Source organism: Myiozetetes cayanensis, unplaced genomic scaffold (genome assembly GCF_022539395.1).
Source record: "Myiozetetes cayanensis isolate MyiCay16 unplaced genomic scaffold, myiCay2020 scf7, whole genome shotgun sequence".
NCBI lineage: Eukaryota > Metazoa > Chordata > Aves > Passeriformes > Tyrannidae > Myiozetetes > Myiozetetes cayanensis.
Genome location: NW_026087964.1, coordinates 22,885,202 through 22,910,425, shown reverse-complemented (window position 1 = coordinate 22,910,425; position 25,224 = coordinate 22,885,202). Strand labels below are relative to the sequence as shown.

General features: G+C 38.4%; 1 protein-coding gene across 1 annotated transcript in view; it reads right to left on the bottom strand.

Moving 5' to 3' along the window:
* ATP10D (ATPase phospholipid transporting 10D (putative)) overlaps positions 1 to 25,224 on the bottom strand; it is a 39,859-nt gene that overhangs the window by 7,155 nt on the left and 7,480 nt on the right. The window contains exons 2-15 of the mRNA XM_050337565.1: positions 23,760 to 24,065; positions 22,780 to 22,974; positions 17,229 to 17,433; positions 15,341 to 15,426; positions 13,762 to 13,868; positions 12,908 to 13,039; positions 12,011 to 12,138; positions 11,612 to 11,864; positions 8,220 to 8,455; positions 7,377 to 7,565; positions 4,736 to 5,351; positions 3,237 to 3,346; positions 2,213 to 2,339; positions 695 to 879 (exon numbers count right to left, since the gene is read on the bottom strand). Of these exons, the coding sequence (XP_050193522.1) occupies positions 695 to 879; positions 2,213 to 2,339; positions 3,237 to 3,346; positions 4,736 to 5,351; positions 7,377 to 7,565; positions 8,220 to 8,455; positions 11,612 to 11,864; positions 12,011 to 12,138; positions 12,908 to 13,039; positions 13,762 to 13,868; positions 15,341 to 15,426; positions 17,229 to 17,433; positions 22,780 to 22,974; positions 23,760 to 24,025 (2,835 nt within the window). The 5' untranslated portion in view covers positions 24,026 to 24,065. The remainder of the gene's footprint in view (positions 1 to 694; positions 880 to 2,212; positions 2,340 to 3,236; positions 3,347 to 4,735; positions 5,352 to 7,376; positions 7,566 to 8,219; positions 8,456 to 11,611; positions 11,865 to 12,010; positions 12,139 to 12,907; positions 13,040 to 13,761; positions 13,869 to 15,340; positions 15,427 to 17,228; positions 17,434 to 22,779; positions 22,975 to 23,759; positions 24,066 to 25,224) is intronic.

Genomic DNA, 25,224 nt, shown 5'->3' with positions numbered 1-25,224 from the left:
ATGAGACTATTCCTTCTATATCTTTGCAAGACAATCATGGCTGAAGGCAAGTATTACAAAAAGCAACATAAAACTTAATTCAATAGAATTTGCCCAACAATAATTCTCACACTGCTCATATGCTATAGCTCACAGCCATTTGAAATGTCTCATAACATAGAATTGTACAATCATTTGGGTTGACAATGCCCTTAAGATCATCCAGTCCAACCATAAACCTAATGCTGCCAAGTCCACCACTAAAACATGTTCCTCAACGCCACATCTACGCACCTTTCAAACACCTCCAGGGATGGTGCCTCAACCACTTCCCTGGGCAGCCTGTTCCAATGCTTGACAACTCATTTGGTGAAGACACTTTTCCTAATATCCAACCTAAACCTCCCCTGGCACAGCCTGAGGCTGTGTCAACTCCCTAACTTATCAAAACAGGAAATTAAGCAGTCTTAATTGAAGTAATTGATCATAATTTAGGGACTGTATATAAAGAAACAAATGTTATATATATAGAAAAGATTTCATATGTTACCCACACAGAAGGAAACCATTAGTTTTCCAGTATTTTCATCTTCCGAGAAATCACGCTGTCTTTATTTGGTTGAGAATGCAGAGAACATTTTGTTTCTCTATACTGTCATGTGGTATAGCCTAACAGAATTTTTCAGCAGAGAAGAAAATCTAATTTTCCACTCACCCTACTTTGTGATTTAAGAGTGAAGATTCTGTCATCTGGTTCCAGCAGCTTACAAGCATAGGCAATGTTGACAGCTGTCTCTCTCTTGTCACCTGTCAGCATCCATATTTTTATTCCCGCTTTCCGTAATGCCTGTATCGTGTCTGGAACACCCTCCTGCAGGCGATCTTCAATGCCAGTGGCACCTTAATTTAGACAAGCAGAAGGATTAGTGCTGCTGTATTTCCAAAGACAAAATGCTGCAAGAGTGACAGGACAAGATGGTTCTCTGTGCTTTCCCACATCCAAAACCAGACACCCTACTGTGAAATGCTTGGAAAGGGGAGGGAGGGAGGGAGAGGGAAAGGGAAGGGGGGGGAAAGGCGGGCAGGAGGGTGGGATTAGGGGATTAAGGCAGTGAAGGAAGGTGGGATTAGGGGGGGAGGGAGGGTGGGTGGAACTGAGGATTAAGGGAGTGAGGGAAGGAGGGAAGAAGGGCAAGATTAAGGGAGCAAGGGTGGGAGGGAGGGAGGAACAGGGGGGAAGGGGGAGAGATTAAGGAGGGAGGGAGGGTGGGATTAAGCAAGCACCTTGGCTGTATGAAGCCATTTAACATCCTTGTTCTCACTTCCATTTAACGTTAGGGTGAACCCATACTGGTTACTGTCCCACCAGAGACACAAGCAAAAAAAATGCCTTGGCCTGCAGGACAGCAGGACCCCACAGCAGCTAGACTTCTCTCTGCTGGCTTTATTGACAAAGGGTACCTGTATATCCTTAAAATGACATCAGTTTAGAGCACTGCTCTGGTGTCTCTCCAGAAACTGAAGTCAGTAATTCCAGAACTCTTTTTAGTATCAAGGTTTATGCCATTTGCACTAAGCAGATATGGCACAAAAATGAGGAAAGCAACACCTTTTTACAATAGGACCTGTCTCTCTTCAGCTTCTAGCTTCTAGCATGAGCTGCCTTTACCACCAGTCTGCAGTTGACCTTTTACACACCTTTTGAAACATTTTTTATTTCATTTCTGCACAACTGAATGACCTTCATGGTTTCTGCATGAATGGCTGCTGCAGAAGCATGCCTGAGTTCGTACCTTCATGTTATTACAGGAGGACACAGCACAAGTATACCTGCTGTGCCACAAATGCAACAGTGATGGAAAACACATCCACAAGTGGGATATCTCTGAATGTTTGCATAGGCAGGCCTGTGATTTGTTATTATAATTTCATAAATATCATTAAATTGATATTTAAAAACTCTAGTGAACACGCAAAAATACAATAGAAATTATTTTTAAAAAATCAGTAAAAAATTGTTTACAAACAACAGGAGAGTACCAGCTGTCTTCGATGTGTTTTACTAGCACAAATTTACCAGTGAGATTTATGAAAATTCGGAGGTGACAGCAAATTCTAGGTCTGTAGAAAGCTATGTGTTACACAAACTGAGATCAGCACAGCTCTCTATAAGCAAATCCCGATTATGAACATGATAAGCAGTTTCCTGGGGGTTAGAGCATTTTCCACTTACCGAGCAAAGTTAGGTCTGTCTCAAGCCTTGTGGCAGATTCAAGCAGCAGCTTCTCCCTGTTGTCAATACTGGTTTCTGCTAAAAAATGGTGACTTAACCACTCTGCATATTCTGCATCACTCATCACCTACACAGGGAGAGAAAACATCCGGCATGTATCTACACTGTGTTTTCAATGGTGCCTCAGAAGTGTTCTCATGGTAACTTCTGCTGCCCAAATCCTGAGCCTAGAAGTGGAGCCCCTGGCAGAGCACTGCTCTGACATGTGTGTGCTCCAACACATCCATGGACTTATGGATGTTCAGAGAGTTAGATTACTTAGCCAGCCTACTCACTGGGACCCTGTGGGTTCCTGGAGCTGCCTGCCAGACTTCCACTTAGATGGAAGGGAGCAGTCAAGGGGCACAGCATACTCTCCCTACTGCTCTCTAACTGCAGCACTGAGACAGCCACAGAACCACTGCACAGCTGAGTACAGCTTGATGACTGCACAACTACACAGCCTGTTCTTTCACTTTACAAAAGGCTTTGTAAAGAGGCTTCTTGCCTGTTTCGATCCCTAAGGAATTTTACTTCTGATCAGCTTTGAATTTAAAATGGAATCTCAGAACATCACTGAAGTTGTGCATCTAGTTTGTAACACTGCAAAGTGTTTGTGACATCCAATAAATCAGGTGTGACTTGATTTGTTTTCTGAGCTTGGAATTCCAACCAGGGTAAGATTTACATAAGGAGACCTGCTTAGGACTCTTATAGAAAAATCAGGGTATTTAAGAATCCCTGTTTCAGAGTTAGGCTGTGAAGCTGCTTGGCATCCTAAACTGACAACAACTATGGCAATCTAACAGAAGTCAGGAATTGATCTGGGTTATCTTACAGATTCCTCCTGAAAGAACATAAGGATAACCAAAATGTGGCAATGGAAGAATCAGTTTAGAAGCTGTGATGTTTGCTCCATTGGTGATACCTCTCAGGCCAGTCACAGACTGCAAACATTCTACCAAGTGTGTATTAAAAGGAATACCTTCTTGGCAATACACAGAGTGCGCAGTCCTCTTCTGGCATAGTCATCCAAATGCTGCTGAGTTCTCTCTTTAATCTTCTTCTCTTCAATTCCTGAATTATTAGTACATGCTATCACACAAAAAGAAATCAAATTAAACATGTTTGTTTAGGCTAAATTTAGTGGAAAATTTTGAAGGTCTAAATACTTTCTTAAAACACCAAAATGTTTAAACTTTTTAACTATGAATGTATCTTCATATTTGCACCATGTGCTGTCTCTGTATCTGCAGTGAGCATGCAGTGCACCAGTCTGCACAAGCAGTGCAGAAGAATTCATGTGGTACTGATATGTCTTTGCTTTGTATCAAAATCTTTTTCTAAAAAAAATATTTTTTTCTAAAATGAACTGGGCCAAAAATACTCCAGAAGCTTTACTGGTTTAGTGGGAGGGACCCAAAAGGGCAGTTACTGAAAAGCTTTGATAAAAATAGCTTGTTAAGGGGTGGACTATTGAGACAGGCATTCAACTCACCTAACTTCAGACATGCAAAAGTTAGGTTCCAAGTTTACCTTGAGAAGCAAAGTAAGGAAAGGCACCTCAAGAACGAAATTACTCTCCCAGTGAGACGACAGATTTTGGAGGTACTGTATCTGTCCCATGGCCTAGAGAGGCTTTTTGTCTAGACTTTAGATGGCTAATGTTGGGCAAGTTAAAATCCACTCTTGAAACCGGAAACATTCCTCTTCCTTATGAATCATACAAACCAAATTCCCTTTTGCAGAAAGTGAGCCTTTAAACATAACTCCTTTATTTTACTTTTCAAACCATAAAAACAAACAAACAAAAAAACCCACCTTGGAACATCTTCTGAACTTAAATATACTTAGGTATTTTTTTCTAATATACACAGGTAATATTTTCTCTTTGCTCTCTTCAGCTAAAAATCAGTGACTGTTTGCTACAGTGTATGAATAAATCAGAGTTTAAACAACATGCATGGTGCATCCCTCCTGCGGCCCGTTCAGAAACATTTACACCTACACAACAGGGCTCAGTAGATATTATTATTATTATTACACCTAGAAACACAGAAATAATAAGTAGTTGAGGGGAAAAAAAAATCAAAAAGCACTGAGAGCTCTCCAAAAGCTGAGAAACATTAAAGGCTAGAGAGTATCTCATTCTAATAAACACCACCCACTGTGTATCAGAAGTCAACACTCATGCAGATGACCTTACTTTGCAACTGGAAATACTTCAGTTGGCTCCAAAGGGTCTGCTTAAGACACCACTAAATCCTTTGATTAACAGTTGCTTCTCTCTCCTCAGTTCCCACACCAGCACACAGCACAGATAGATCTAGGTGACATGCAATGCTACCTTTCTGGGCTCCCTGTAAGAACTATTGACAGACAATAGTTCTGCTTGCTTACTTGTCCCTTCTCATGAATCATGCCACCTTTCACTGTACTGAAGAATGTACAAGGTGAGCAAAGAATTACAAGTTCTATAGATACCTTCAGATGCAGTTCTCAACAAATCCATCATGACTGAGTCTGCACCTTTTGTGTACACCACCACTTTGTTGGAGACTGGATGCCGAACCACCACTGACATCCTTTTCCGCAGTGAATCAAAAGGCAGGATATGCAAAAGCTGAAACGTTAAAGATCCCAGACCTGCAAAGTCCACAGTTACTTGATCTGGAGTCCTAGACTGTAAAACGCATTTATAAGCCCTAGCAGCATGAACCAAAGCAGCTTCATCTGGACTCTCAGCTTCATAACACAGTTTAGGTAGGGGGGATAACTCAATAGATGACACAGCATTGCTGGGTTCACAGCCAGCAGCTACATTCACTGTATCTAGTTCTTGAGGCACTTGGGAATTTTCTGGGCTGTCAGTATTGTGAGGTTCACCAGCCCTTTGAGCAGCTCCATTCAAAGCAGGTGAGGCCAGTTTTATTTTGAAAATAGAGAGTTTTCTCACAAAACTATTGGGGCTTTCAGATGATGACTCCTTCACACTTGGAAGTGGGGAGGAACTCAGTCTCCGGACTGACAGCCTCTGGAACATTTGCCTGATATCCTCAAGTGATTTAATAGGCATCCTGCCCAGTGGAGAGAGTCTCATCTGGAAAAGAATAGTTAGAGAAAGCATTTATGTTAAATTCTTCATATTTTATTATATTAAAGAAGGACAGCTTACAAACTATGAATGTTTCTCAATGAATGTAGTATTTTAAAATTTACCATGAGTTTGACTTCCTATATTAAAGACGGGCAGCTCAAGTAAACATATAACCATACGAGTACACTAAACAGCTCCTTCTAAGCTGTAAAAACACTTCAGGTCTGAAGATTGTATGTGTTTCAAGTTTGATTCATGACTCTATGCAATACTTCTTTTTAGAACTTCCAGTAATGAAAAGAGTTAGTATGACACTGTAACTTCTAAAAGTTGTGGCAAACTGAACTGAACACTTTAATCCTTGTTCTGAATTAGAACATATTTATGAAGAATAAACCAACTCCATATCCCTCACAATAACTAGCTACAAGAATTGCTAAAAATACAGTACCTTATCAATACTTTTTCAATATTTTAAATTAACAGTCAGTTCTTCTTTCCTCAACGTTACAAAATAATTGGCTTCCTGTTACTTAGAACAGTTAGGAAGCTGACAGCTTAAAACAAAGGAACAAGGCATGCGAGGCTGACACTCCTTTGTCATTGCTGTTGAAAAGTTAAGAATGAGTTACCAGAAAACATGTTCTCTTTGCCACTGAAAAGCATAAATTAAAGACAGACCGTGGTTTCAGTTCTACCACCATTCCAGCAAGTAATGTGCCTCCATTCAACATCATGGAAATAGAGACTAGGAACATTGTCTCTCCCTAACACGACACTGAAATTTGCCCTTGCCTTGAGCTCTCTCATTCATTCCTTAATTGTGAACTCAGAAACCTCATGCCACATTGTACTTCTCAACCTACTTACTAGTGCTTCTACTCTGCCAGCAAGGTATTCAGAAATATCTCTGAATATTTCTGAATATTCACCTGTACACTCTCACCTGTATATTTTTCTCCATAGCATATTAGGAATAGCTAACTATAAACTATGAACTCAGGTGTCTCATCCATACACGGACCTCTAGGCTTCCTACGACGCTTTCTGGCAATGCTTGGAAGCACAGTAAAATACGAGGCTTATTTATACACAGGGGGTACTTCATACCCCCTAGAATATGTTTTGGGAATGTCTCCAGCCATGGTTGTAGGTTCACTGCCCAGATGGGCACAAAAATCTAGTCCTGCACATCACTAATATTTTTTTCAAAAGGCAAAGTCAACAAACGGAAATCACCAAAGAATGGGGGAAAGAAATCGAAGCTGAACTTGAGATTTATCCTGCAACACAGTCAAATCTGGAAAAAAATGGGGTTATGAAAATCCCACCCTCAAAAAACCCCAAAGATTTGAAAAATATAGCAGTATCTTTAAATATAAAGTTAGATTGGTTGTGTGCTTTGAAAACAACAAGTGGTCACTCCAGATTACTGAACAAGGACAGTCTAGCAAACACACTGTTAATTCAAGGTGAGACTAGTTTATGTCATACTGTAAAGCATTTTTTCTTCAGATTAATACACATAAAAAATTTAATCTTCTTATTTTTGCTAAAGTTTTATTTGAATTGTCAGGGAACAGGTAAAAGCATTATTATTTCCAATATTCTAAGAATCTTCTGAGATTATTTTTATCTTTCAGCCAAGAATAACCTATTTGTAAACGTAGCCTGAGTGTTAGTGTATTCTTAAAAGAAGCTGTGCCCATGTCTAGAAAAAAACCCTTGAGATTATGGGAAAAAAATTACAATGGTAACTCAATCTCATAATTTGCCTTGTAAAAGTTATGAACAGTCTATACACAGAAACAAAAGTTTGGAAGCCAAGTTACCAACATTGTTTTGTACATTAACTCATTGCATTCTACAGGTTTACAGTAATTCACCTCTTTTTCCAACAGGACAAAGAGGAAAAAAGGATAATTCTTTTAATGTCAGTTAATTGTTTACTTCCTTTTGTAATCAAACCAAAATGGAGCTTGGTTATTTGCAAATATGGCCAAATTGCCAAAAATAAAGCCTTCTTACCTTCTGACGTGGCTGATGGGGGACTGAAACTACAACAGTATTACAGATTGCCAGAGCAAGAAAGAAGTCAGTGATGTACATTGTCTCCAAAGATAACTTGCTGCTAGCTTCTTCTGACTGTTGATAAGAATGAAAAGAAATTTGACTGAACTTCTCCAGCAGCTGTGTGTCTGGTATCACATCCGTTTCCTATTATGAAATGAAAAAAGCTGTCCATTAGGTTATAAGATTAATCTCAGTCTCTGGAGGTTAAATCAGTTTCAGATGAATGACTGAAAAACTTCTCTCCTGTGCTTAGCTGGTTATACTAGAAAACAGAGAAACACTTTGGCACTTTCACTGCCTTATGCTAGTCCATTGAAAATCGAAAACTTCATGCTCAAAGAGGTAAACAGTAAGGTCTCAGTTCACAGACACTTCAACAAAGATTAAGTATGATGAATGTTATTTAGATACCTTCAGGTAAAGAAGCATTTGCCTCTCATAACCTGAAATAAATATTGGTCATCTAAATATTTCCTATTAAAAACAAAAGAAACTTCTAGAAACTTCTTAAAATAAAAGAACAAACTGTTATTAAGATGAAGCTCGCAATTTCAGCTGGAGTGGTCATGGATTCACAGCAGCAAGAACCAAAGCATACACCTTTATTGATCCAGTGAGAATCTGCAATCCCAGCTGCAAATAGGATGCTGCCAAACCATCATGACAGGCTCTGATTTTGATGGAAGAGAGAGGGGATTTCTTAAATGACAAGCACTCTTGATCAAATGGGGGGTAAAAAGATATTCCCTAATGAGTTACTTCAGAAATTTAGCATCAAACCCAACAGCTTTTACTTACAATGGGACTGCTGAAAGCCATGTGTCCTGAGTGGGGACCACCACCTGCTCCATCTTCCCTTATGAATGCAGGATAACTACCAGACAACCGGTTCACAGACTTCCTGTTCAAAGGTTCACACACAGCTCTGCAGTTGTGCCTCTGCCATTCTGATGTATGTGCTGAAGAGCCACATTGACAATCAGCTGAATCCTCATCCTCTGAATGCATCTCTTGATAGGATTCCAACCTCTTTGCTAAGGAAGGAGAAACAAAATTATTGTTCCATGAGCAAAAAGAAACTTGTCTAAAACACTGCCTAAAGGTTCAGGAAACAAAATTTTAAAGTAAGGAATTTAATCTATAGTTAAGAATAATCCACTGTTAGTCCATAACCTGTAAGAAGCTGTCACACTGACTTCCTGTTTGAGACACTGTACTTCCAACAGCAACATTCCACTAGAGTGAATCCAGAGGAGGAAGCAAGAATGACCAGGTTTCTAGACAACATATACCACATGGAAACAATAAGATAAGCTGGAGTTACATAGCCTTCAGAAGGGCAAACTGATGGGAGCCAAATAATAGTCTTAAGTGAAGGACAGTTGCACCACAGATATAAATGTGGCTCTGTGTCCCACAAACCTAGCTAGGAAGGTCAGTGTTGTAAAGAACCACTGTAGCAAATGGAAACACTCCTATGCTATCATGTGCTTGATCAAGAACATACCTAAGTGTTTGCACTGGTGTTCTCGAACAGCATTTAACCACACGACTCAAGCTGAAATCTGAATCCAGAAAGCACTGGATCAGTGTACACTATTCAGGTTTCACCATTTTACCTCTCAGTGTGAAAACAGCATGCAATGAGCATACACTAGCAGTTCAGTGCCTAAAATCCACAGAGAATACAGAAAAATTGGAAAAATTGTTCTGAGGACTGTGTGTTGCATATTTGTTTCATTGAGGTATGAATACAAACAATGGCAGCCTTGAAAAAACACATTATTAACACACAGACTTGTCCAGTAACACCTTTAATTCCCTATTTCTTTCTTATTTCAAGTGGTAGCTACAGTACAGGAAAAAGTGAAAAGTGTGGTATTATTCTGTTTTATGCAAACATAAAACCTATCCGCAGTTCACTGCTCAGCTCTGTTGCTCAAAATGAGATGGAAATAGGTTTATTATGTAACTTGTGAGTCCTTTTCCTCCTAGCAAAGCACAGGAGCTTAACTATGTTCCAGAAACGAGGTACTAGATTTGCTAGCCCGTTAAGTTCTCCATATTTCCTGTTATCTTCTGTTTCTGGAACATAAATGAAAGAATCCTGTCTCTCATCTTGCCATTCTGATGAGCCAAGGAAAGCAGAGAGACCAGAGCTTACACCTTCCTTGGCAGGCCATCCTCCTGATGTCCACATGAAATTAGAAATGTAATTCTTTAAAAAAACAGATAGGTGAGAACATAACAAACTGTGGCTCTCCCCAACTACTAAATACAACATCCCATACGAGGCATTGATACCTTTTACTGGAAAGCAACACCTGTGACTTAGTATGTGTTTGTAGAAGCAGGTTTGGACAACAAGCCCATTCCACTATGCTTCTGGGTTGTCAAGAAGAACTGCATGCTCAGTTTGAAGTAACATGTGGCACCTCTTGTAAAACCACACCGCTCTACTGCTCTACATGGTCCAAGAGGCACATGTTACTTTAGACAGAACACTGCATGGGAGCACCTATATGGAGGATGATACTGAATCACAGGCATTGCTGTTGTGTGCTTCCCTCATGTGCATCCCTTTACCCTGGGTAACACAGATATAAACACAGAGATAAATGGCCACAGTAGGTGGCTTGTATGGAAAAGACTGTACTGTGTTGCACTGCAACTCTTACCATGTGTAGCAGGAGCCTTGCAAGCAGCAGCTCTACGCAACTGAACAAATACAAAACAGGGCTAAACCACAGGACCTCCAAGGTTTCATAAAGTGATTTTCAGGGCTCATATAATTTCTAATTTGTTAGGAAGAAACCAATGTTTATTCTCCAGGAAAAAGACAGGGTGCAGGAGGAAATAATTATGAACATAACTAACACACTAATAATTTTGGAAGATAACTCTATGTGAACTACACAGAGAAGTACACGTAGATGTATTTTCCCTGGCACACTGAGACCTGAATCAGCTACAGCTGAATCATTCACACTACTCTTTGGTTTCTCTTCTAAAATACTTTTCCTTCCTTTAGGAAATGCTCTGAAAATACATTCTACTTCTTATTTAAGTTATTCATTCACCAAGTTTGAGACTTAAAAATATTCTCACTTTACTGTAGTCATCCTTCCCAGTAAAATCATGCAAAGCTAAAGAATTATCTGGAAACTCACACCATAACACTTTCAAAATATGTGCAGAAATTGCTGTAAAATTTGTTTGCAACCATCTGGTCCTGTGACACAGCAAAAGAAGGGCTGAACTGATTCACTGCTGTGGCCAGCAGGGTGTGCCTTTTGCTCGCAGTTGTGAGCAGTTCCATCTGGCAGCAAACCCACCAATACCACAAAGGGGGTTTAATACATAGCTGTGCTTCGTGTGCCCACCTGTCAGCACCTCACCTTTGATCTCATATGGAATGCTTGCACTGCCCACCAGCAAAAGAGCAAGGGTCAGCAGCCACTAGTACTTACACATGGTAACCGTAATAAAAACTTTGTGGTTTTATATAATTAATAAAATAGCTAATTAAATAATTCATGTCACTCTGTCCGGGTTTTCTCTTGTGTCTGCAGTTGTATCTTCTCCTGGCTCACATAAGGCTTCAGGCTGGCTCTCATGGAATGTATACTGAAAGATGGTACACTTTTAGACAACAAGACAGCAACAATCCGTTAACACCACTTGGTAGCTTTTTGGCTAAGAATAAACAGGTGTGTAAGATATAAGTAAGAATACAACAGTCGCTTTTGATGGAGATACTTATCTTCGCAGCATGTACAATCACATGTACACACGTGATTGACTCCTACCTTAAAATTACTGTTAAGTAATGTATTATACTGTTAAGCATGTAATTAATTTACATTACCATATCTTCAAGGGCAAAAGTATGTTGAATTGGAGCCTTAAGATACACTACATAAAGCTGGTACACTGCTATCTCAGTCAACAGTATGTGTAAACCCTAAAATGCTAGGTTAGCACTGGCACTCTAGTTGGGAAAAAAAAAAAGAGAGGAAAGACTAGATAGGCAATTTTCCAGTGTTCTGGCTTCTGAATATTCCAAGGAGAGAAAAAAAACATGGTAGTCATGACTTCTTCCAGAGCAAGTAAAGGATATTTTGTTCATGGTATCAACATGGTATCACGTTGGAAAAATGACCCATGTGAACACAGATTTAGTGTCTTACCATTTTCCTCATGGCAATACTCCCGTCCTGCAATGCTGCATCTCCGAAAAACCATCTTATTTTCAGTGAGGGTTCCAGTCTTGTCAGAGAAGATATACTGAATCTGGCCAAGGTCTTCAGCAATGTTCAGTGCTCGACACTGAATAGTTGAGTCTGTTTTCTCGTGGTAAAAATCAATGTCATTCTGTATTAAATAGATTTGTCCCAATTTGACAATTTCAATTGAAACATAGAGGGAAACTGGGATCAAGACCTATCAAAATAAAACATGGGGATTAAATAAACCCAAAGTCTTTGGCCAGTTACAAACACAAAGTAGCTCTACTGAAGCTAAAGAGTTACTTCAAGGGTATAAATGAGATCAGAATATGACCCATGTTCAAAGCAGGCTTAAGTTACCTGTAATAAAATTATCATCGTCCAGAACATATAGAACCCTCCTAATATTGGAGGAACCGATTTCCCATCTGGCTTGGGGATGTTAAAAAAAGGTATTTCCGAATACCTGGTTAACCAAATCCCGTGGCCTTGAAAACAAGAACAAGATAAAGTGAGTCAGTTTTATATAAACTGTATCACAGTTCAGAGTCCTTGTGTTACCTCTTACACTCTGCAGTCCTTTCTAAGCTTTTAAACTACCATTTTCTTTCTTGTTTATTTCTTCAACGGGAACCCAAATATCAATGCACAGAAAAAAATACCTTACATACATTTCTATCAAGAGCACATCTATACAGCATATCTCAGAACTAAGGAAATATTAACTACACTTCACAAACACTTATTTTCCCCCAAAAAAACCCCTCTGGCAATTAATTTCTATCCTTGCTTGTTCAGGTTTTAGTCTGCCTGTGAACACGTCATCATTATCAAGTGTAGTCTGAAAAAGTTAGTCAGAAAAGTTAGTCTGTTTAGATACACTCAAGGTCACCATTTAATCAATCCCTAAAATATCAAATCATTACAGCTCTAGTCATGCTAGGTCTCTCACCTCAATGTGTACATGCATCTCCCGTTACCATAAAAATCCTAAGAGAAAGTAGGAGTTTTGTGGAGCAGTAGTGAGAGAAAAGAGAAATCAACCAGAGAAACAGGTTCCAGACATAAGAACTCACACCAGGAATATACTTCTTGACCACAACCCAGATTAAACATGACAACATGAACTAAAACCTGGCAGCGCCCCCAATTTTTAAGGAATCACACATGGATAAAGACCAACAAAATGAATAAGCTCCAAAATAAAACACTAAGCTGAGAGAGGAAAATAGTAGGAGTCTGCTGATTCTCACTTACCTATTGCTCCAGTTAAACACATCAAAATTAGAAGTAGAACACACCAAAGAATATCAGTGTTCACTCTTCTCTCCAATTTACTACGCTTGTAATGAGGGCCACTGTTATTCAGCATGGCTTTGGTTTCATGACCTGCAACCAAAAAACAGGTTGAAATTCTCTAATGACAGGTATCAGAACCACAAGTCCTTTATATTTCTAAAGCTCTGGGAAACAGAATATTTCTTTTGACAAATATTTGAACAGTGATTATAAATATGAGGAAATTAATTTCTCCTACAATGTGTGAATTCTGTTGTAAAGAAAACTCAACAAGCTAAATCAAAATCTGTCATGTGTACATTAACTTTTGTCACTAATGTTCCTTCCTATAGAAACAACCTCATTCTTGACCCTTCTATATTCTAGTGTTTTCTACAAAATCCTACACCTCTATCACAACTATCTGGCTGGATACATCATACAGATTAGCTTAGAAACCTCTGCCCTTTGATGCAGAACACTGAAGAACAGCACTAGCTTCAGTTTCAGATAAGAAAAAAATCCTAAATAAGCCAAGCGTTTCCATGTTGACTTCAAAACCTGGGTTTACCACTGCGAGTAATAGTTAAGGACAAGGGCCTGTTCACACACAACAGTTCTTCTAGTAATAATTAGGCATATCAGTTTTTTACATTGTTAAACCAGAAACAAACTTCCCCCAGACATGAGTTCTTAACATTTCTAGCTACAGCTGCCTTCTGCTGGATTCAAGCTCTTGCTCTCCCAATCCCCCTTTGTACGATACTGTTTCTTAGGGCACACAACTATCTTGTTTGCAAGGTGATCTGTGAAAGCCAGGGTGGTTCACTAACCTGCATAAACCACTATGCCTACAACAGCTTCTGTGTTTCTTACTGTGCATCCTCGCAGGAGTAAATTGTCCTTGCTGAGAGCCACTCGATCCGTGTTTGAATGCTCACTGTAAAAAAAAAAAAAAAGCACATCACGTCAGCTGCAGGACTCCAGCAACTACCAGTCAGGTTTTGCAAATGTTGTGGGTTTCTGTGGCTGGTTTTTGTTGTTTTTTTGGTAGTGGTGGTGGGGGCTACAAGGGCAATTTCAGTTAAAAGCTGTTAGTAGTTGTTAGTAGTTGATTTAAATCTTATTCTGTTAGTAATAAATCTAAGTTTTATCCTCACTCTGAGTTTGTTTTGCCTGTTAACAACTGCCTTTCTCTCAATCCTTAACTCTTGAAATTCCTTTACAGTTTTTTTTCCTCTCCTCTGTCCACCTGCAGAGGGGAGGAGAGAAGGTAATGGAGTGGATTTCATATGGCCCTGGCATCTTGCCAGGGTCAAAACACTACAGCAAAACCATTAGGGAGTAGATTTCCCAAAGAAGCTCCTAGTCACTGACCCCCATTCTGACATTATTGATGGGACTTTTCAAAAGAATGGAGTAACGTGCAAGCAGATCACCCTTAAAATGCAAGCATGAAGGCACTGCATTACAATTTTCTTGTGTTTACAATCCCAGAATTTGCCAGCTGTCATATGAGAAGTAGGCACTGAAACTCTATAACTTCTACTTGGATTACCAGCATCAGAAAAAAATTGGAGAAAATAGAAAATTCCATTTTAAACATATTGCAAGCATCATCACTCCTGTGGTATACTTTCAGTGCAGGCAGGCCCACTGTCGAGGTGTTTCCTCAGACTAAGATTCAAATATATTTATTTTTCTTCTCAAATATCCAGTGTGTCAGCGTGCAAAGGGAAGAATATAGACATTATAACTCCCAAAACCTGAAAATCAGTTACCCCATAAAACAGCATTTTGTTTTCCTACTGTCTATACAAAATCATAAACCTGTAAGAATCATAGAATGGCTGGGGTTGGAAGAGACCTTAAAGATCATTTAGTTCCTTAAGCTTTCTTCCAACTCTAACCCTAACCCTAACCACAGACTTCACCTGAAGAAAAAAAACTACAGATAGGCACGCTGGTCAAAAGGAGTTTGATCAAGTGACTCATGGTTACAGAAAACAAATCAGAGTAGGAAAGGAAGCCAGTCCTTTTGATTTCCAATTCTGAGCAATGCAGCTTGCCCAATCAGGCCATGGTCCAGACCAAATACTGTAGAGGTCACACATTATTAAGAGCAGATTTGAAACAGCTATTTCAAGTATGAAATACACAACTGCAAAACAGCCTGAACTAAGATGTTAAAATATTCAATAATATTCAAAATAAAAAGCACCAGTTCACCATCTGCTTCTCAGAAAACCCTTCTGGAGCTCTATCTGTTGCGTTGCACTCAGAAAGGTAGTGGTGCAAACAGATCTCTCTCCATATTGTTATTTTTTAAAGCAAACATTACAAGCTCTCTGCAAAAAAGTAAGAATGTCAAAGCAAATTACAGTAGTTTAAAGAGCCATCAAGCCTACTTACACAAAGCCTCTGAAACGACTGAGGTTGTTGTTGGGACTTTCACACTCTATTCTACTGGAAAATTCCTCTGGATCAATTTCAGAGAACTAAAGCCCCGAGAACAAAAAAAAAAACAAAACAGAGAACATCATAAATTTATAGGTTTGGATATGACTACCTAACAATGTAGCTTTGAAACTGTAGGTTGCTGGTGGTGTTGATGGCTTCCTATCCTGCATAAATCAGACTTAAAAATCACAGGAGGACTTCCTAGTAAATATCAAACCCTGACAAGCATCAGTTGCATTGCTGATATTCTGAGAACACTGGAGAGGAGAAAACGGGTGGAAGAGTGAGGAAGAAGAAAACAACAAAACCAGTAAGAACATCTAAAAGGAAGAGATTTTCCATGGGTTTTTTTTCATTATATGGAAAAAAAAGAAAAAGAAGAGGCACCGTCTTTTCTGCAAGCAGTATTTCTTGCACAGGTACAATACCATGACCAGGATGCTACTTGGGGTAACACAAAGAAAGCAGGTAGAACTTTGTAATGATGTTTGAGACTTACAAGTACCAAAGAAAGGGCTGTTATAAATGGTCAGAGGTACATGTTCCTAATGAGAAAAGCCAAGCAAAACAAATATCCTGTATTAATGAGAATGAAGCATGACAAGAAGTAAGAGAAAAGCCAAAAGGCCTTATCTTTGGAATTACCTGCTATTGCAATTTAATTTCAGTTAATGGTGTATCACTATGCCTCTAGCCTGCAGTATAACACAGGCTAGCCTCGGGTATAGCTGAGTCATTTCCAAGCTGAGTACCTGCCACTAACTCTTTGGAAAGTCATTCATCCTACTGTTTAGAAGAAACAAATACACAACTTAAAAGTTTCAAATTCCCAGGTATAAATCTCTAATTCACAGGTATTACTGAATACATCTTCTGCATAATTACAGGTTTCTGAGAAGGGTGTACTCCCTCAACTGTGTGACTTCACACTGCCAGAGTAGCAACTGTGAGCTTACAACACAATCCTGTAAGTAGAATTTGAAACTCAGAAGACATCATAGTATTAGCAAGTACTTTGTTGGCTTGAAAAATTTTTACTATGTTTGTCTGTATTGATGTGTTGCACTGTATTAACCTGAAGTGGATTAACCCTCATGGATGGCACATCATGCCTTTGGTATTACCAGACCCACTAAGTAACGGGACTTAGAGACTACTTCTCACTTCCTCACCACTGCTGAACATTCAGAGGCAGTTCAGCCTCTTCAGTACTCTTCAGGCACTTTTATCTCCAGAGGACTAAACAGTCTGTTGTTATGGGGACAACATCGAGTCTCCTTGCTGCTGTTTTCATCACGGTGTTTCAGCAGCAGAACTCAGTACCAAGTGTGCTGAAGACTGCAGAAATGACAGGATTCTTTGATCTTTTGATATTGTCTCCTTTGTGCCAGTCTCCAACATTTTGACTGCTAGGTATAACACTAAAGTATTGCATGGAGTAATAATATATTTGAAATATGAAAAAAGAGTGAAAAAGAAGCTAATATCTGCTCTTCTTTTTAGGTCTTTATACAGCACAGCCCCTTCTAAAAAACTCAAATTTCTCACCCAAGGCATGCTATGAACCATACATGACTTCTGGACATTTACCTGAACAGTTAATTTCACTGGCTTGAACTTCAAATAGATCTGTCTTACTCTGGGTTATGTTCACACATAAATATTTGCTCCAAAACAACTCAAGCAACAAATTATAACTGTTACCTAATAACTGTTTTCAGATGTGGATTGCTGAGCTATCATGAATTAGGCAATGCAAAGCGCTGAGTTGATTGGGTTGTTTTAGTTGACCATCTGTCACGTCACCTTTCTTACACAACTAGAAACACACAATTATCACCTGCTCTGCATATCCTTTCACCACCTGCCTCTGCTTCAGATTGGTTTCACCATCCAGGCCTGCCGTTTCAATGTAACAGATCCCATCCAGGTCACTGGAATATAACAGCACCATGTCAGCAGGAATGATTTCATTACGTGAAAGCCGGATGAAGTCCCCAACATTGACATTTTTCCAGCATTCATCTATGTATTTCTTCTCCTTCCTGAAATACAAAGAAGAACAGTGACTTTTTACAAATGCATAATCTGAAAGTTCAGACAAACACACTGTAATTAGAAAATGTCTCAAATAACTATTTATCCTTCCAACCATTAAAAGAACTCTGATATGATAGTGCATTCAGCTCAAGCTGAATATAATTACAAAGAATCAACTCTGGAGTCCAAGCCATTTTTCTGGGAATTACATTCAAGACACCCTCTGAGAAATATTTTAGCTCTATTTAAAATTCAACACACTTGCTTCCTGTCTATTCATCATTCCACGAAAGGAAAGACTGTTTTCAGTATTTCTCTTCAGGTCTTCACTTTTTCTTGCAATTATGCAACCAAGAACAGCTTAATCTCTTCTGATAAGGCCTTTCAAAAATGTCTCCCAAAATAATGAACATTTATCAGTAAGCAAAGAATATTCAGCAACAACTTCACTGATACTCTGAATATAAATATTTGTCTTTACATAATTTTAAAGTATTTTTTTCATTAATTTTTGAATGTAAGGTCCAAGGCCAGATTGGATGGGATTTTGAGCAAACTGGTCTAGTGGAAGGTCTCCCCGCCCATGGCAGGGCGGTGGAACTAGATGATCTCTAAGATCCCTTCAACCATTCTATGATTCTATGAAGGTACCATGACTCTGTAATACTCAATGAAGCCAATAAAAGTTCATGCCTGTCAGCATTGAGTTGAAATTCTTTATTAGTATGAAATATCCAGGCATGAAGTAAGTAAGTTTGAACTGTGTTCAACTTTCCATTTATAGCTGCTGCTCTGTCCTCAGCTGAGATGAAGGATTTTTCTTTAATGTATAATCACAGTAGTTCATTTCAAATGCAGTGAGGTTTAGAGTGGCAAATAGGATGCGGGGTAAAAAGCAACAAAGAGTGATTGAGGAGTGAGCCAGGGGCACACAGCAGCAGGCTAATGCAATGTGGGTGGATGAAACACACCTACAGTGGCTTGTTCAAGGACTGCAAAGGTCTGGAGTAGGTTTTTGTACAAACTATTACTGCCCCCAGTGACTGCTTTGTTTTCTGCCTTGCACGGACTAACCCAAGAGCTATGTTTAAAGAGAGGTGCACACACTTTCCCCAGTCTTCATTTCTCAGTCATCCAGACTGGTGTATAGTTCAGGCTGCATTTTCTACTGAAACAGAAACAGACACTCCTCATGATAAAGAAAATATCAGAAAAATATTCCCTGTATCGAGCTTTGCACCCATACTTTTCAGACCTGCATTATCTGACAGCACCCCTTAGAAAATACCTGTCTACAAACAGATGGCACAAAGCCCACACATTTAACCAATGTAATGATGACAGTTTCTCCACTGAAGATAAGGAGATGTTTATATTGCTTTCAAAGTGCAAACGAAGCAAAACCAGGAAGCAAAAAAAGCTGACAAAAATTAAAGTGATATAATGCACAACTGTTGTCTCCTTAAGATGCTCATCACTAGTTTTCTACACGATGGAACACTGGCACAATGGAAAGCATGTAAAACTTAAAGCTACAGCCATGTCTATCAGAAGATGGATGGATTAAAAGAACTGTAGGAACCAACTTTTCATACCAGTACATCTCCACTGAAATAAAGACAAGAAAAAAAAAAGAGTTGAAGGAAAAAGTTTTAAAGTAAATTAACCAACTCCAAACCACTTATAGAGGCAAACAGTAAAAGGATAGGAAGAACTGCTAAAATACAATATGATTCTCACTTACTGAAGGTATGACTTAGGCTTTGATAGCTGCAAATCTGTTGACAAAGTAAATCTATTCAGGAGACAGAGATATGAAGACTAGTGGTTTTTGTTTGTTTGCTTAGAACTACCCTTCAGGTATAGAAAAAACCCTAACTCAGTATAACTTTCTGTGTAGGCCAATTTACCCCACTATGAAGGCCAAGTGAGTCCCATCAGGGTGCAACACCAACTGGAGCAGAATGCCCTGGTCACTCCAAAACAGTAACCTTTTATCCTCACCCTCCAAACAGCATGGAAAGGATTTGAGAACCCATGGGGGCAGTGGAAGATTACTTCCTTGGCCAGCTTCCATCTAGAAGAGTTAAAGAAAGGGTGGAAACAGAAAGGTAAGCAAGACAAAACAAGATCAGAAGCAAAGAAAGCAATGGTATCACTAATACAGTAAGATAAATTGTCAGTTACTGTCCCTGACTTCTACAGAGATTTTTCAAAGTGAAAAACAACAGAAATATTTGGAAATTACTGACCTTGTGACAAAGCAACCCTTTGATTTATTCTTGAATAATTATTTACAAGAGATTTAAAGAAGTACAAAATACTGGCACTCTCACCTTCCTGTATTTTTTTCTAACTACTATGCATTTCACAAAAAAATACAAAAAACTATTCATTCATGCTATCAGTGTTAAGATTAGCCCTCAGGTGATGGAAAATATTACCTCTTTTAAATCACTACCTGTTTATTAAATATTAGACTGAAAATGTATGATGCTTCTTTTTACTTGATGCACCTGAACAAGTCCCACTTTCTTTCTGCCAGACTGGAGTCTGGGAGAGGAAAGAAAAGATAAAAGTAAGGAAGAATCTCATAGAAAGGATTTTTCTTTACAGAGCTCAATTCCACAAAGAAAACCTGATAATTAAATTATATCTGGATTCTAAATATATACAATGATTTGTGCAAACATGTATTTGTAAAGAAAGGTAATTACAATACATCCACTTGTAAGGCTTGCAATGAAAAAGAAATATACTTGAGAGCTCTGCAGAAGAGAGAAGAAGAGAAGAAAAACATATCAGCCAAATAATTCTGATCCATCAAATGGATAAAATCCACAGCTCTAAAAAGTAGCAGGTTGAAAACTCTGAAACTATGTATGTCAGACATTTGCTACAAGCAAAAGCAATTAAGGAGTAGGGGGTGGTGTCAGATCTGTCAAAAAAGCAGAGGAACTAACATGTAGGTGCTCATACAGACCTACCAAGGCACTGAGACTGTCATGTTCTGTCATGGAGAACAGAGCACAGTGAAACTGGGTTTTATTATGGAAACCCTTAACTTTGTACAGAAGCATGCCTCACAAAAGTTCAGGAAGCAAGGATCACTGGTCTTCCTGAAAATGCTTCATCACCCAAGTTATCTTCAGATACAAACAGGTGGCCTACCAGCTTTCAAGCATGACAACTATTGCTTAGTTATGTTGAGATAGCAAGAAGAGCTGCTATATTGGGCACATGGAAACCTTGTGGGTATCAGTATCTACTGTGTAAGTGAAATCACAGACAGAACATACAACATATACAACTCCTCTACATGAACAAATGCACAGCAAGAAAATGACTGGAAAGTGTATTCAAAATTACCTAGCTGTTCATCATGTCTACAATTGATATTACAATGTTTGATACAATGCATGCACTGGAACAGGGGATTGTGGTCAAAAAAGTTAAGAAATTCTGAAACCTAATGTGAGATTAATGGAAGTTTAAGATAAATCACATGCATATTGTTCACATGCAGTGAACAATAATTTTTTTGTACCAGCAAGATTTAATTCTCCTGAACCATGCCTCCAAGCTTATTTTTAAAACCAGACTAGGCTATATAAAATACTTCATGACCAAAACTAAGGAGAAAAAAAAGTTACAACGCCAAAATATTTATAGGCACAATAAGAAATTTTCACACATGACTAATATGGCCACTGATTATTACACATTTTTGGTGAAGGCGGAAAAAAAATCAAGCCAGATCGAGAAGATTAGAAATTAATTCTGTTTCACTAACATTAGTATGAGATTATGAGTAACACAGAGTCTTCAGGAATATGACTACCAAATGCTTCAGCTTTCTGGCAATGAATTCTTTCAGGGTACATGACGATTTAGCCAGAAATAATCCAGCTTCTCCCTTAAATCTTTTCTGCAGACATGAGAAAGAAAGAAAATATTTCTCTTCCCTAATAGCCCAATTTCTTACTGGTTTTAAGCCCAGATTTTTGTAGATTGAATAGAATGTTTCTGGGAAAGCTGCTGTATATATTTGTGTTTGCCAACAAAATCTGTTTGTTTTTTCTTTGTGGTATAATATGATTATCCAGACTTTTATGGTTATAAGTTACTTCTTAAAAGTACCAAGGGAGTGTGGCAAATACTAGAAAGCTGGAGATTCCATCTGCTAACTACCACATTACATTTAATAATTATATAGTACCAGACTGTAAATACGCTGCATGGGCTAATTAAGGTTACACCTAGAGTAGAGAGTTTAGGGTTTGGCATAAATCTAAACTATCACTTTAAGATTTTAGAAAAGTTTATTTTCACTGTATTGCCTTCACTAAGAAAAGGTGTGTCTTTAATGAAAAGAGGAAGTTTTAAATATGGTTTCCTACCACAGCAACTACTGCATGTTGTTTGCTAAAGTGCTGAACTCCAGCACCTCTCCAGGCGCTATTTGTGATGGCTACCACAACACATTGAAAGTGACATTTTCCAAAATACTTGTTTCCCTACTTGGAAACAGAGTGTGCAAGAAAGAAAAAGGGTTCACTATACTTCCTTTATCTTTGTACTTTACATTCTCAGAATATCATTTTATGACAGGTATAAAAGAAAAACAATTATGTGGGCAGCACTGACGTGCACTGAAAGAATTTTTTGCCAGTTAACTTAGAATATGACCAGTTTGCATTCCTTTTTATTATCCCTGTATAATAAGTGCCTATCAGCAAACCTCTTGCCACTAGTAGATTTCACTCCTGACTTGCACCCGCAGCCTGTAATATTGCAGTCCTGCACTGTGAAACAGATGCTTACATTTGTACCAAACTGTGATGCACTCAAGTAGAAAATTATCTCATTCTGTTTGGGCAAATGTTATTACATTATGAGTACAACATGATACCACTGATGAGCGATAAACTAGCAGCCTCTGAATTTCCATGGTGCTTACAGCCACTTCAGAGGAACTAAAAATACACCTTTCAAAACAAATGCTACATACAATAATGCTTAACTAGTCAAAGTACCTTGGTTAACATAGTACAAACTCATGCATGACCATGCCTCAAAGAACAATTTTTTTCAGCAAATTTTACACTAATTTGATACCCATTTAGCAAAACCAGTGATTGATATTCAACTGGCCCTGAGCAACCTGATCTAAACAGCCCTGCCTTGAGCAGGGGATTAAGATTAGATGACCTCCAGAGACTTTTTCAACTTAAATTATTTTATGACTCTATGAGTATTCGGAAAGTAAATCAAAAGAATTACCAACAACTTTTCACATAATAGTCATAATCAAATAATAACAATAAACCACAAAAACTATTGTCTCTTACCTGCTATATACTTTGGTTAGTAAGTTGTTTATCTGTTTATCCATTTTGTATCTTGAGTAATCTTCCAAACCATCCTTCACTGCAATAATTGTTAGAACCCCTACCAAAGGTAGCATTGTAATTTCTTTTTGGAAAGCTTCCACCAGAGGAACCCAATTTAGGACAACTAGAAATAGGAAATACAAATTGGCAACTCTGAAACAAAGAGAAAACACAGGAGTTAGCTGTACTAGCAGACAGTGATACTTATTTCCGCTCTCCATGCTATATAGATATTTAAGTTAACAGCAATTGCCTTTTCTTCCCCTCAACTGCAATTTAAGAATTAATTAAGTATTCGAAACTCTGTTTTCATGCTCCAGTCAACAGATTACTTAGTTGCACAGTTGCTTAATATACATGACCAGACAACACAGAAATCAAGAATTTTCCTTTATTTTCAAAACTGTCCTCCAGGTACATGTTTTCTAGTGAGGCCCTGGTGAACTTGCACTCTCTCAAATTTCCAGGTCTTTTAAACTTAATTTTATCATCTCTTAGGGGAGATGCCATGTCTTAAAAAGGAAGCCATCCTACAATCTCCCTGTATAATTTTACAAATAAGCAGTCCTCCAAGCAGAAGGAAAATGAAAAAAAAAAAAATTGGCAAGGGAGATAGATGTGAAGGAAAGGGAAAAACACATTTACAGGAAATGAGCTGAAAATCCTACTGCAGATTGGTGTGTGGCAGTGCTCCAAGAGCAAGAAATATTCAATAGTCCAAAGAACCAAGTAAGTGGAAAGCACATAAGCTAAGGAGAAAAGGATCACTCCAGTATTGATGCTATTTAAGAGACTTTGGCCAAATAACACATACCTTTTCAGAAGCGATAAGCAGGTCAGGAGGAAGAGTAATTTTTGTATAGAAAGCAACACACACACATTTAAATAAAAATATTTCACTTCAGAAGAATTACCACAATCAAAAAAGAGTTAATTACCTGTGAAATTGTTCAAATAAATTCCGTGGTAAAAAATTCAATAAAGTATACTTGGTAGTCCGTATTTTGTTGTTCATGTATAGTTTGGATACTTTTTCATACTCTTCTTTAAAATGTCCCAAACAGGGTATCACTATCCTGTGTTTGCCAGTAGTTTTTGATGATTGATGGCACTTGCCACTTGAATTGCTGCTGCTGCTTTGCCTGCCCTCTGCTGATATCAGTCGCTGCCAACGGTATCGCGCCCAGCGGATGGGATCTGCCATTGCGCCTGAAACGCTCTATAATCCAAGGAGTGTCGTCTATCTAGAAATGTTTTAAAATACAGCAAGTTACATAACAATTCTATAAAGGCTTTTCAGCTAAAAACTCGCAGTTATAGTTTTGAATAAGCCCAGGGAAAAAGTAATTTTCATATTTCGACTAAGGAAAACCAACCCAGACAGTTAACAGGTTATGCAAGGCCAGGAACTTCTGCTTCAAAGCAGAAATTTCATCCACCCTTTCAGGAACCTAGAGTTTGATTACTCTGTTTAAAATGCACAAGTGCTTTTTAATAGCAGCCAGCCCACCAGTTTCTCATGCTATAGTATGAAAATAGCAGACAAGCTGCTAAGTCTGCAGGGAACTGCATTTTGAAAGGAATCCTCATCTCAGACACTGCAGTCCATACTGCAGGTTAACAGACTTTACTAAGTAAACTCAGAAGTCAACAATCTAGTCAATATGAATCTGAGCACAGACACAAAGTGAGGAATTGCCAGTGAAAGGCACTAAGCAACTATCATGAACAAAACCCCTTTTCTATTGAATTAGAAACAGGTTTGAGAATTTTTAACAACTGACAGAGGATGAATAAATTTCATGCAAACACTTCTCCATCCAACTAGCCAAGCCCTAGCATTCTACACAGGAATTTGTTTTCCTAAAGAAAGATGAAGTTCATAGCTGTAGGTGATACTCACTTTTTCAAATCACCTAATGCAGTCAGAAAAACCATGTTTCAGTAGAAGCTCAAAAGTGCTGGTTTTTATAATTAAGTTCTTTACAATTTATGAGCTTTTAAACCTTAATGGTTGCTACATTTCTTGTAGTACTTCTTCCATAGAACAGCTCATAGTATATTTGTTTAAAACTATAAATTGCGTGAGCCCCAAATCATCACTACTTCCCACTGCAGATTACTTCCCTTCCATCTGGTATCTTACTATTTGCATACATTCTAGGAAAATTTTTGACTAAATTCTCTTCCTAAATTCCCACACAAAAGCTGCTTCTAAAACTTGCTTTATCTTTCTAAATGAGACCTCTTTACAATAGACCCCATGCAATCATCAAATTAATCCTAATTTTGGCTTTAATCAATTCAATCTTCATATTCATGTGGTATCTCTCTGCCATTGACAAATGCCACTGCTCAAGATTCCTCTAAAATGCTCCTTATAAAAGCAATTTTCCAAACTAC